At 35.5% G+C, this 12,527-nt stretch overlaps 2 protein-coding genes across 5 annotated transcripts in view; both read left to right on the top strand.

The window, feature by feature from the left end:
* The window catches only part of LOC134748443 (uncharacterized), a 461,636-nt gene that overhangs the window by 152,490 nt on the left and 296,619 nt on the right, over positions 1 to 12,527 (top strand). The gene's annotated exons all lie outside the window — the stretch shown is intronic.
* Positions 5,540 to 7,957, top strand: LOC134748428 (uncharacterized). The gene is made up of 2 exons (XM_063683212.1): positions 5,540 to 5,624; positions 5,706 to 7,957. The coding sequence occupies exon 2, from the start codon at positions 5,799 to 5,801 to the stop codon at positions 6,942 to 6,944; it is 1,146 nt and encodes a 381-aa protein (XP_063539282.1). The 5' UTR covers positions 5,540 to 5,624; positions 5,706 to 5,798; the 3' UTR covers positions 6,945 to 7,957.

The following is a 12,527-nucleotide window of genomic DNA, read 5'->3' as shown; positions in this document are numbered from 1 at the left end:
CAAGCCATGTTCAAAACTAGGAGGATGTAACCAAACGGAGTAGCCATTAACAGGCTTTCCCCTCTGTCTAAAATAGTAGGCCATACACAATGTATGGACTGACGTTTATCTGACATGGCTATTCTGACATATACATTTGACGTTCCTCTCCCCCGCAGGAATTGGCAGACTTTTTTGTACAGCAAATTACAGACGTGGTGGCTCCGTTTGGTTATACCTATCCTCCCAGGTTCAAAACGTTAAGACGGTTGTTTAGCTCCATACAAACTTAGTTCCCACTTTCTCCCTAGATATTGACTTTATGGAAAATATTTTAACACCATTTATTATTGTATGTTAACCATATATGTTAACATGTGTAGGAAACTATAGGTCTACATTGTAATAAATTCTAGCTGTCAGCTTATTCACCTACATGTTTTATAAGACTGTTTGTTTCTAAATAAAAAATAAATAAAAATAAAAAATATGTTGTGTATTGTATGTGTCGGTGTTTGACGACCGGTCTGGCCTAGTGAGTAGTGACCCTGCCTGTAAAGCCGATGGTCCTGGGTTCGAATCCCGGTAAGGGCATTTATTTGTGTATTTGTTCCTGAGTCATGGATGTTTTCTATGTATTTAAGTATTTGTATAAGTATTATATGTATATATCGTTGTCTGAGTACCCACAGCACAAGCCTTCTTGAGCTTACCGTGGGACAGTCAATTTGTGTAAGAATGTCCCTATAATATTTTTTTATTTAACCTTAACAACTATGCCCGATAGTTTGGATTTTATTATTTTTTTATTATTATGAAGGTGCCCACTGATTATCAGTCCGCCGGACGATATCAGCCTGTCAGTTAGAACAAAAATTTTACAGTTCCGAACAACTGACAGGCCGATATTGTCCGGCGGACTGGTAATCAGTGGGCCCCTTTAGAGTTAGGAGCGAAAAAGTAAAAGCTTCTAACTTTTGTAATAATTAAATACCTATTCAAAAAAAAAAACAACAAACAACGAACAGCATAGCTGCGGTTAATATAAATCAAATTAGGTAAAAATATTTTGTATTAATATTTTGTAAAATCCAGAGGACTACGTTTGTACGGAGAAGCGGTCACGGGACAGGGACACCCCTATCTTCTGTTCGGTTAGTTTTTATAAAAATATCCTAGCATAACGTTTTCTTCTTCTTCTTCCTTCGTTTCCTCATGACTAAGGGTTACGACTACATGAGGTCATTGCTTTGTGCACCAAGGCTCTACATTCTGCATGATTTCCCCCCGTCCTAATAATAGGCGCCTGTGTGATCCCGGCAGGCCTGTTATACAATATCTACCCAGCGGATCCGGGGATGTGCATAATATTTTAAACTTAACTAAATTAATCAGCACGGAAGCGTTACATGACGGTGGCTCTGCATATCGTGCAGAGCGCTTGCTTTCTAAGAGACTCATTACTGTCCCGACCTCTGCCCTCGCTAGCTCCCGAGTCTTAGAGCCTTTCCTAAAATCTATTTAGAGGTTAAAGCAAGTTTGTGAAGCGTGGTCATTAATTACGCTCAGAAGGAACTCAAACATAAAGTCAATTAAATAGACGCGGCATCTGGGTCTCAACTTCTTAAATGCGAACCCTTCCCCGAACTTATCAAAGGCCCAACATTATTTACCACTTACATTTTAATTACCATTTCATTTGCATATCGGAGTTATGATATTTATTATTTTCTGTTTTGTTCCAGGTAAATGGGCTAACTCGTGTTCAAGCTACTTTTATCTTGAGCTTTTGTTGATACTATGGCGGCTATGGAAAGGGAAAGAAAGCTAGGCGCAAAGGGATGGTCACCATAGAAAATTTGAATCTCGCTCATTTATCTCTTGACAAAGTGGGTTTGCCAGAGTATAGTACATTTTGCGTTTAGGGCAAATTAAAATATATTTTTCCATTAATATTTACAATCAGTTTACAAAACATCATTAAAATTAAGTAATTTACAAGGTAGACGAATTCAAATCCGCAACGTAGGCTTCGTCAGGTGGGTACAACTTTAAATCAGCAACAGGCGACTTCATTACACAGCAACAGGCTTCGTCATTTTAATTATTATTATTGTAAAGTCATTTTAAAGGACCGCCCCAAATCGCATCCGGCCCAAAAGTTCCTATCACGCTAGCAGTGTTTCCATCCAAGCTGTATAGCCAACGAAATCCCCTGCACCAAATACGACCCGGAGCGTGGATCGCAGCCCCTATCCCTAAGCCGGCGACCAAGTTCCTTAATAAATGCTTTAGCCTCCGATTCCCAGGGACCCGCAGTCTCCACCGCAATCGGCACAAACTCGTACATTGATCCCGGGGCATTATACTTAACATGTTTGAGTTTTGCCGCATATTCAGCGGCTAACCCAACAGACCTAAGCATAAGACTAAGGTGGGACGGTATAAACGTACTGACACACGTGGCGTCCCACAAGAGGCACCGACCCTTCTGCCATGGAATCAATGTGAGACCGTCTGGCCTTTTGCCATCCCGTATGAGACAACCCCGAAAGCTCTAAAACACAAGGTATATTGGCTGTTATCAGAGCCCGGCGGACCGCATCATTGATTGAATGATGCCTCGAAAAACGCTCTGCGCATCTCAGGCAACAAAGTCCATGGTGACCGTCCTCCTCGATCATGGCTCCACAATGGTGCGGCTCGCAGATTAACTTCACTTCGTATTTCACTTTTGCAAAAAAAACATATATTCGGCATTAAGTATACCGATGAATGGCAGCAACATAAATAATATATTAAAAATAGAACTTTGAACAAATCCTTACTTTGTTAAATCATATTTTGAGGTGTAGGTATGTGTTAAAAGTCCAAAGCGGGACATGTAAATAAATAATACAATAGTATATTACTCCAGAGGCCGTAGTAGCTATAATTTTAATGATAGGGATACGAGGCCGGCAATTCTTTATTTACGCCGAGATATGTATATAGTTCTCATCTTAACAAATGCAAGGAAATATTCGCTAATAAGCGAAAATTTATAACCAAAAAGTCTCAGGTATGACTAGAAGGATTTCTAAAGCTAGTGTAGTGTGGATCAGCACTACTGCTCAGCTGGGTGGTTGTCCGCGCGGAAAGCATCAGCCGCGCCTCATGCAAGCCACCGTACTGCGGAATATGTTACGTGTGGCGAGGCTGGTAATGTTATGTGAAAATCCATTGCCAGAGCGTTTTATTAAAGCTCTTACACACATAACGAGCCTATTATCGTCATGTATGCACCCTTCATGTTTGAAAAAGTACAATTGTTTGTCAAACTGACAAACTATAACGTTGCTAAATGGAGCAATAAATTGTAGTTCGTTTAGTGTAACTAACCGGTACTAACCGATAACCGATTTCCACAGACGCTACCGACTGTGTAATTGCCAAGCTTTTATTGCTCTCCGATTCGGACGTTTTGTTTCATTTTATCGTATTGCGGATTAACAATCGCAAAACAAGATAAATTTTTTGTAACTAGTCAAATTTGATTTATTCTCGGCTATTACAAAAGACAGCAAAAGTATGAATATATAACCTTTAACTATTCGTTTAATACTTTAAACTAAATGATGAGTACGCAAAGTAAAATACAATTTTTAATGGGAGTATTAAAAAACAAACAGCATTTATAAATTAACATGAGTTGTCTTAAGTATACCTGTATACATTTTATTAGGATGAACGCATAACAAACAGGTACGCTTAAGGAAAACGGGTTGCAGGATATTTATTTTAATGAGACTGGATTCCTGATGAATTTAGATAATATTTGATTCCATATTTTATGATGAGGCGCTTGGCTTGTTTCAAATATAATATAGAACCCTTTAATTACGCGACCTTTTTCCTTGGCAACCTAAAATTACGGAAATCTGAGACTGTCATTTGATCAAAGCATTTTTTGCTGGAAAATTTAATGGTTCTGTTCGAATTAATCGAGTGTAGTTATCACTCACTCTCACTACTTGGTGGCTCCTAAACTAAATATATAGACAAAAACCCTGCAGTAGACTATTAAGGCTTTGCAAGCAAATTCATTCCGACAGATTGTAACATTTCTTATTCAAAATTATATTTAACTACAATTTTCTTAAAAACCCCTTTGCTTCCACCCCTTAACCCTTATTTATCGCGTTTTTATGGCGCCAAACTCCGTCATATGGATTTAATAATAATGTTAATGTTTCCTACGTCACAAAAAAAGGGCTGGTGGCCTAGCGGTAAGAGCGTGAGATTTTCAATCCGAAGGCCGCGGGTTTAAACTTCGGCTCGTAGCAATGAGTTTTTCGGAACTTATGTACGAAATATTATTTGATATTTACTATCCCAATAAGGCCTAGTTTCCCCTCTGGGTTGGAAGGTCAGATGATAGTCGCTTTCGTTAAAACTAGTGCCAACGCCAATTCTTGGGATTAGTTGTCAAGCGGACCCCAGGCTCCCATGAGCCGTGGTAAAATGCCGGGATAAAGAATAAGTAGGAAAATAATTATAGATTATATACAAATGTCAAGCAATACGAAATTAAAACAAACCGGCCAAGTGCGAGTCGGACTCGCGTTCCAAGGGTTCCGTATATTACACAATTTAAACAATGTATTTTTTATGTGAAACGTGAGTGTGAAATATCTTTAAAAAACCCGTAGGGGTCGGATCAAAAACTAAGTAATTAAGTCCGACTCACGCTTGACTGCAATTTCTAATAGGTTTTACTGTAATCTATAGGTAAAGATCTATTTTGTTCATTTTTTTCAAAATTGTATACCCAGTAGTTTCGGAGATAAAGGGGGGAATGGTCATTTTTTGCCTATTTTCTTGAATAACTTCTAAATTGTTTATCCTAAAACTATAAAAAAAATATATTTGAGATTCTCACAATGAGCTCTTTCATTTGATATATAACACGATATAGTTTGAAAAACTTTATTTTTTAATTTTCTCATTTACCCCCAAAAAGTGGCCCCCATGTTTAAAATTCATTTGTTTGCGTTACATGTCCATCTTTGGGTCACAAACTTACATATGTATACCAAATTTCAACTTAATCGGTCCAGTAGTTTCGGAGAAAATAGGCTGTGACAGACGGACAGACAGACAGACAGACGCACGAGTGATCCTATAAGGGTTCCGTTTTTTCCTTTTGAGGTACGGAACCCTAAAAAGACCATAATTACCAATCTATTAATTAACTAAATTAGGTATTAACAATGTCAAATAATATAAAATGAAAAACAATATAAATTATGGCTAAACTTGTCAATTATCTCATAATGATCGTCAAAGTCAAAAAAACATGGATTACCTACAGTCAATCTATAGGTAATGTAAAATGTTACATACATGTCATTTCCATATAATTTATTTATTCATTTATGTAAAAAAATAAACGATATCGTTTACTTTTTTAATGTGGCCATACTTTGCTTTGACCTGTCACTTTTGTCTGTGTCACACGTCATACGTCAAAATTGTGAAGTGAGGTTATGTACGTAGATTGCAATGCCGCTTTAAATTATCGCCGTTATAATTTTGTAATTTGTTATTGAGAAAGGAGTGACTGAAGCAGGAATAAACTTTAAATGTCGTTTCTTTGTTTACAGGTCGGTATTGTTAGTATTAGTACATACAGTGTGGGTTAAAATTAAACCGTGTATTATAAAATAATAAATCTTTGTTTACAGAGCAACACATGAAGTTATTCTTTGTTCCAATCCATATCAACAAGTGAAATCATCTTATAAAACGACATTTCTAGTTACAAGATTCAAGGAAAGATGACGAAACTTCGTTTTGAATTCACAATACTACCTGGTAGTGACGAAAAAACAAACGTCTGTTGTGTGACGTCAATAACCACCGAAGACAACAAGAGTTATGTATTACCGGACGGACTGCAGTCGGTTGGTCATCACAAAGAATTAACAAAGACAGCGGCATATAGTAAAGTGAAAAATAGTTTATCAAAAAGATACCAGACCAGGAGAATTTGGATCTCGCTAACCGAGGAACTGAAGCAAATTTATATAGATGGGGATGGCAATGTGCAGTTTGCAGACAGATATCTGGAAGAAATAAATCAGGACCATAGTGCTTCTAATGCATCCGCTGCGGCCGGTACAAAAGGGACCAATACTTTAGAAAAATTGTTAGAAAAGTTAATAGAAAGTACACAGGAAAGTAAACAACAGAGCTTGAAGAATATTGCGGAGAAGTTTGTGATCGAGAAGTTTACTAGCAAACATTCCAATGCAGCTCAATGGATGGACATTTTTGAAAAGGAATGTGAGCGTTTCCAGATATCGGATGAAAAGAAAATTGAGGTTCTTAGGCTCTTTATGGATAAAAGTTGTGCTGATTGGTACAGTTCCATGGTTATAAAACTGACTATGAATGCAGAATGGTCTGAGTGGAGGAAAAAATTTTGTGAATCATTTGTCAACAAAGGGTGGAGTCCAGTTACATATGCATTACTGTATAAATATAAGGATGGCTCACTGTTAGATTATGCTATAAAAAAAGAAAAGCTTTTACTCGATATGAGGAAGTCGATAGATTCCGGTACATTGGTGGACCTTATTGCAGTTGGTTTGCCGGAATACATATTAAACAAAATTGACAGAGAAGCGTTGGAGGACACAGTCGAGTTGTTTAATGAAGTAAGCAAGTATGAGCATATGGTTAACAAAAAAAGTTATGTATTTAAGAAGAAATATGGACCCTCAAAAACAAGTTTCAAGAGTGAAGATCTGAAGCCGTGTAAAATTTGTGAAGATTTAAACAAAGGCACCCGTTATCACTCTGAGACGGTATGTTGGTTTCGTCCAAAAGAAAATGACAATGTGAAGAAGAACTTCATTAAACATGTAAATAACGCGGTGATAGAGGCAGTGTTAAATGAATCCGTTCCAAAAAACGAATAATAACACCACTGATAAAGGTCAAATTACTAATTAATGATAAACATCAGATAAATGCAGTTTATGACCCAGGTTCAGTTGTTTCCATTATAAATTCTAAGCTGTTAAGACTAAAAGGGAAAGGAAACGAATTGAATGAAGAAAATTTAGTAACAGTTGGTGGTGTTAAAAAAACGGATGGTTTGACCAACCTAAAAATAAAAATTTTTGATATAGAGGAAAATGTTGATCTATCCATCGTGGATGAACAATATTTCAAGCATGATTTTCTGATTGGCTTGGACCTGATAAAAATATTCCGATTAACTCAAGATGAGAATTTGGAGATACATCAGGTACTGGGTACAAACATAAAAGATAATGAGAAAGTGAAAGTTTCAAATGAAGAAATAATTCATAATCAATCACAAGTTTCTGAGAATGACGTGAACATAACAAAAGAATATTATGTCAATTTTAATGAACATATCAAGGAGGAGGATTTTAAGATAAAGATTGATCATTTGGACAAGGAGCAACAGTCTGAAATAAATACATTGATCAATAAATATAACTCAGTTTTTGCAAGGCATAAATATGATGTTGGGACGGTCAATGGGTATGAAGCCAGAATAGACTTGTTAGTGGACAAATATTGCAGCAAGAGGCCGTACAGATGTACTATACAGGATAAAAAAGAAATAGAAGAGCAAATTGGGAGGTTACTCGATAATAAGTTAATAGAAGAATCCTATAGTCCATTTGCTGCACCGGTCACATTGGCATTTAAAAGAGAGGAGAATAAAAAATCTAGATTATGTATCGACTTTAGGGACTTAAATAAAATAGTCGTACCTCAAGCACAGCCCTTTCCGTTGATTGAAGATCTTATGATGAAGACTAGGAATTGTAAATTTTTTTCGACGCTTGATATCAACTCAGCGTTTTGGTCGATTCCTTTACGGATCGAGGACAGAAAGAAAACAGGATTTGTAACTCAGGATGGACACTTTCAATGGACATGCCTCCCTTTTGGGTTAAAGACTTCGCCGGCAATCTTCCAAAGAATTTTAAGTAATATATTGAGAAAATATAAGCTTACGGACTTTGCAGTTAATTACATCGATGATATCCTTATATTTTCCAGAACGTTCACCGAACACATTGAACATTTAAAAAAGTTGCTGGACGCAATCAAAACGGAGGGTTTCCGATTAAAATTCACAAAATGCACATTTGCATCAGACTTAGTAAAATATTTGGGTCATATAATACAAAACAATTCAGTTAAGCCATTGAAAGATAACTTGACCTCAATAAAGGATTTTCCTATCCCAAGAACACAGAAAAATATAAGACAGTTCCTAGGGAAAATTAACTTTTACCATGAGTATATTCCGAAGAGTGCAATAATACTAGACCCATTGCATAATCTATTAAGAAAGAACCAGAAATTTATATGGACCACTGAATGCCAAAATGCATTTGAAAAGATAAAAGATCTCCTATGTTCACAACCAGTTTTGGAAATATTCGATGAAAATTTGCCAATAAATATCTACACTGATGCCTCGTTAGAAGGGGTCGGAGCAATTTTAAAACAGATACAGCCTGATGGTAAAGAAAAACCCGTAGCCTATTTTTCGAAGAAACTAAATGAAGCTCAAAAGAAAAAAAAAGCAATATATTTAGAATGTTTAGCCATCAGGGAAGCGGTACGATACTGGCAGTACTGGTTAATAGGAAAATCGTTTACAGTATATTCAGACCACAAACCACTAGAAAACATGAATTTGAAATCAAGAACTGACGAGGAATTAGGTGATTTAACTTATTACCTATCACAATATGACTTTAAAATAAAATATTCTCCAGGAAAGGAAAACTTAGAAGCCGACTGCTTAAGCAGAAATCCTGTATTAGAACCTAATGAAAATACAGCGGAACAATTAAAAATAGTTAATTTGATAACTCTCAAAGACATTTTAAGGGATCAGAAGGAAAATCCAGAAATACAAAGTAAAAAAGGAACATTAATTGAAAGACACAATGTATACTTAAAAAAGGGTAGAACAAGAGGAAAAATTATTTTGTCAGAGGAATTTAGTATAAAACTGATGAAATCTATACATGGTGACCTAGGTCATATTGGAATCGGACAAATGCAGAAGACGATTAGCCCATTTTATGCAGCCAAAAACTTGATACAAAATATAAAGTCGGTGTGCACCAACTGTGAAGTTTGCATTAAAAATAAGTCGAGAGGACAGGATAAATATGGATTTATGTCACACCTGGGCCCAGCTACTAAACCATATGAAATCATGTCTCTAGACACTATTGGAGGTTTTGGTGGCTCAAGATCTTCGAAGAAATATCTGCACCTGTTAGTGGACCATTTCTCTAGATACGCATTCATTTCTACTTCAAAGACCCAAAATGCAAATGATTTTATAAAACTAATTAAAACGGTATCAGACACTGAGGGTATTGGTATGATTCTTACAGACCAGTACCCAGGAATCAATTCGAGGGAATTTAAGGATTTCTTAAGAAGCAACAGTATACCTTTGGTATTTACAGCAGTAGACTCACCTTTTTCCAATGGATTGAACGAGAGACTGAACCAGACTTTGGTGAATAAAATAAGGTGTAGAATGAATGAGGAAGGCAATAAAAGAGCTTGGACAACAGTAGCCCACGAATGTGTGAAGAACTATAATGAGATCAACCATTCAGTGACCCGTTACTCTCCTAGTTATCTTCTAAACGGTACAAAATAATAATAACGGTATAAAATAAATAATAACGGTATAAAATAATAAATCTTTGTTTACAGAGCAACACATGAAGTTATTCTTTGTTCCAATCCATATCAACAAGTGAAATCATCTTATATTTATTTAAATTAGGGCGTGCCAAATGATTATACAAACCATATAACAAAGTATGTAGATAAAACAATACAGGGTTATTTATTGAGCGTAAGTTGTGTAAAAAACCAGCATCACACACGTCAAGATATTCGTGAACTTTGACTTGTTAAGCGCAACAATTAGCATTCTTCGCAAATAACCAAACAGAATTCATGCGACGATAATCCGAATTTACAGAGTATCACCTGGCAACACGTGCTATTAATTACCGTATAATTGTGCCTCAGCACGCATAAAAACAGTAAATGACATTCGAAAACTCATTCAATTGTTTACTGTATTCTCATGTAATAAATTCCAAGTTCAAATGAATTTTCTGATGTACATATGTTGCGGTTTGCTTGGTGGGGCAGAATTGCTGACCGCGCCCATAAGCTTTATTAACATCAATTACCGGCAGATTTGCAATACAATTCTTGAATAGGCTCCGAGATTTGTTTGAAGTATCATGTAAAATTTTCAGGCATTTTCAGGCGAAATTGAGCAATCTTGGTAACAAAACTTCCGCTAGACACAGACATGTTAAATATATTAAAACGGGGCACTCATGTCTATTTTAAGTAGAAAATTGCTCAACATGTTTCACTCCGTACAGAGGAGCATAGAAATAGAAAATGAGTTTCGCTAACCTTGATATGAAATGACTCGAATTTGGGTCCATTTTTTTGTTGCCGCTCAGAGAGTGCTGTTTTTGCTGTGGACCCTTGATATCATCAATCACAAGCATAATATATAAGCTTTAGTTTGTTATGTATTATGTGAAGTTATTTTATGATTTGGATCTAGCGTGTATATATATTTATTGTGTAACTAAATTGAGGAAAAGGTTTGATTATCGATATCTGTATAAACTCAATATACTCATGCCACATTATGTAGGTCTTTCGAGTAAGTACTTAAGGGGTTCCCATGCCCCAATGACCTTAGATCTGAATCCCTTAGTTTTCTAATGTTTTTTTGTAGCTTATTATATTAACAGAAACGGCAATAAGCAATATAGTAGGTATTCCATATTTACTTTAAATTTCATTGTTTTCGAGATATTTGGCATCAAAGTTGAACAATTTTAGGCCAAAAAACTGGTGTTAATTAGTTGAAAATTAAAACCTTGGACAAATTTTTAGAGACGTCAAAGACGAACCCAAATATGTAGATTTCGTATATGTAAGATCTTTCACAGCAATCGATATACGAAAAAAGTGTTGTTTTTAGACAATGTTTAAAAAAATCATAAATAAATAAGTATTCATTTCTTTCAAAATCCGGTAGACAAAAATGGAGATAAAAGATTGAAGAACTAAAAGCCGTTTGACTTATAATTCTATATGTAGTGCAAAAGTAGGAGATACGATTTAAAACTTGTCAAAAATCGATGAAAACCTCGGGTAGCCCCTTAACTGATTTAAACCGAAAAAGGACAGACATAGACAGACGGGCATGGTAAAACTTAAAGTGTTCCTTGATAAGTCAAGAGTCAAGAGTGAAAATATTCTTTATTCAAATGGGCCAAGCAAGAAGCACTTTTAAAATAGACTAGAGAATCTTAAAAACGAGTGCTACCATATGTAATGTATTTGTGTAGGGTATTTGAGTGAGGCTGTTACAAATGAAGAGTACACGGAAAGAACATGTCTAGTCACTCTGACAACGGTTTGAAAGGAACGATGTACATAATTATACCGCATTATTTTCGTGTATATAGTTATTAAGTGAAAAAAAAGGAGATATTTATGATGACAGAGGTAACAGAAGCTGTAACTAATAGTTCATGGAAAGCTCTACATTTTGAGATTAAAATCTCATTTCGCTTTTTCTTTTAGTTTGTACTTACCCTTCAAATAGTGGTAATAAGTTTTGAAACTCAAGCAAAACATAATTTAGAGTCATGCGTTTGACTTGGCGCAGTAGGTAGATTTATATGTTAAAATTTTATTAATCAGAAAGTATTTTGTAGGCTCACCTTTATTAGTGCTAGACGACCAAACAAGTACCATTGTGCAACAAACTAACAAATATTTTTTATGTATACTTAGGTACGAGACTTACAATAAGTACAATTATGGAACTTATTATACTTTAGTGTTTCAAGGGCTACCACTATATTAATTTAAACTGAAATAAATGTCATATACTAAGAAAAAGTGACAAAGGCCTCCAGTTCCCCAGGCTGGAATCGAACCAAAGTCCTCTGCTATCTGCTCTGACATTTATTTGAGTTTATAATTTATATAGTAGTGTTTTTACTTGAAATAAAAACAAATTAAAATATTTCCTGAAAATAATTTATTCTAATACTTTAAATACATTAATTAATTAAGGTAGGTAAGTGAAGATTTTAACCTTTTAATGTATTTATAGAAATAAAGACTCGCATTGAAAGAATACGTGTACTATTTAGTAAAAAGAAATATATTAAAATTTACTACAAATTTGAGAATAAGATCACTTGCGTGACATAATTAGGTTGTGCCTGATATCGTATGAACCTCCTTAAACCTTTGCGGTGCAAATGAAAGGATTAATGCCTTGAAAACCAGCTTAAACCAATCCATATTCATATAAAAAGATTACCATTGCAAAGCGCCAGCCGGACAAAACCAAAGAAGCACTGAAAAAACCCGTCACAGCACAGAACAGTTACTGAGGCTCCTTTGATGCGAGCTATGCTACA

Source organism: Cydia strobilella, chromosome 16, assembly GCF_947568885.1.
Source record: "Cydia strobilella chromosome 16, ilCydStro3.1, whole genome shotgun sequence".
Taxonomy (NCBI): Eukaryota; Metazoa; Arthropoda; class Insecta; order Lepidoptera; family Tortricidae; genus Cydia; species Cydia strobilella.
This window is presented reverse-complemented; position numbering and strand designations above follow the sequence as displayed.

Bases quoted from the DNA above. Each gene is read 5' to 3' on its own strand.
- LOC134748428 (XM_063683212.1), top strand. From the start codon at position 5,799: ATGACGAAACTTCGTTTTGAATTCACAATACTACCTGGTAGTGACGAA.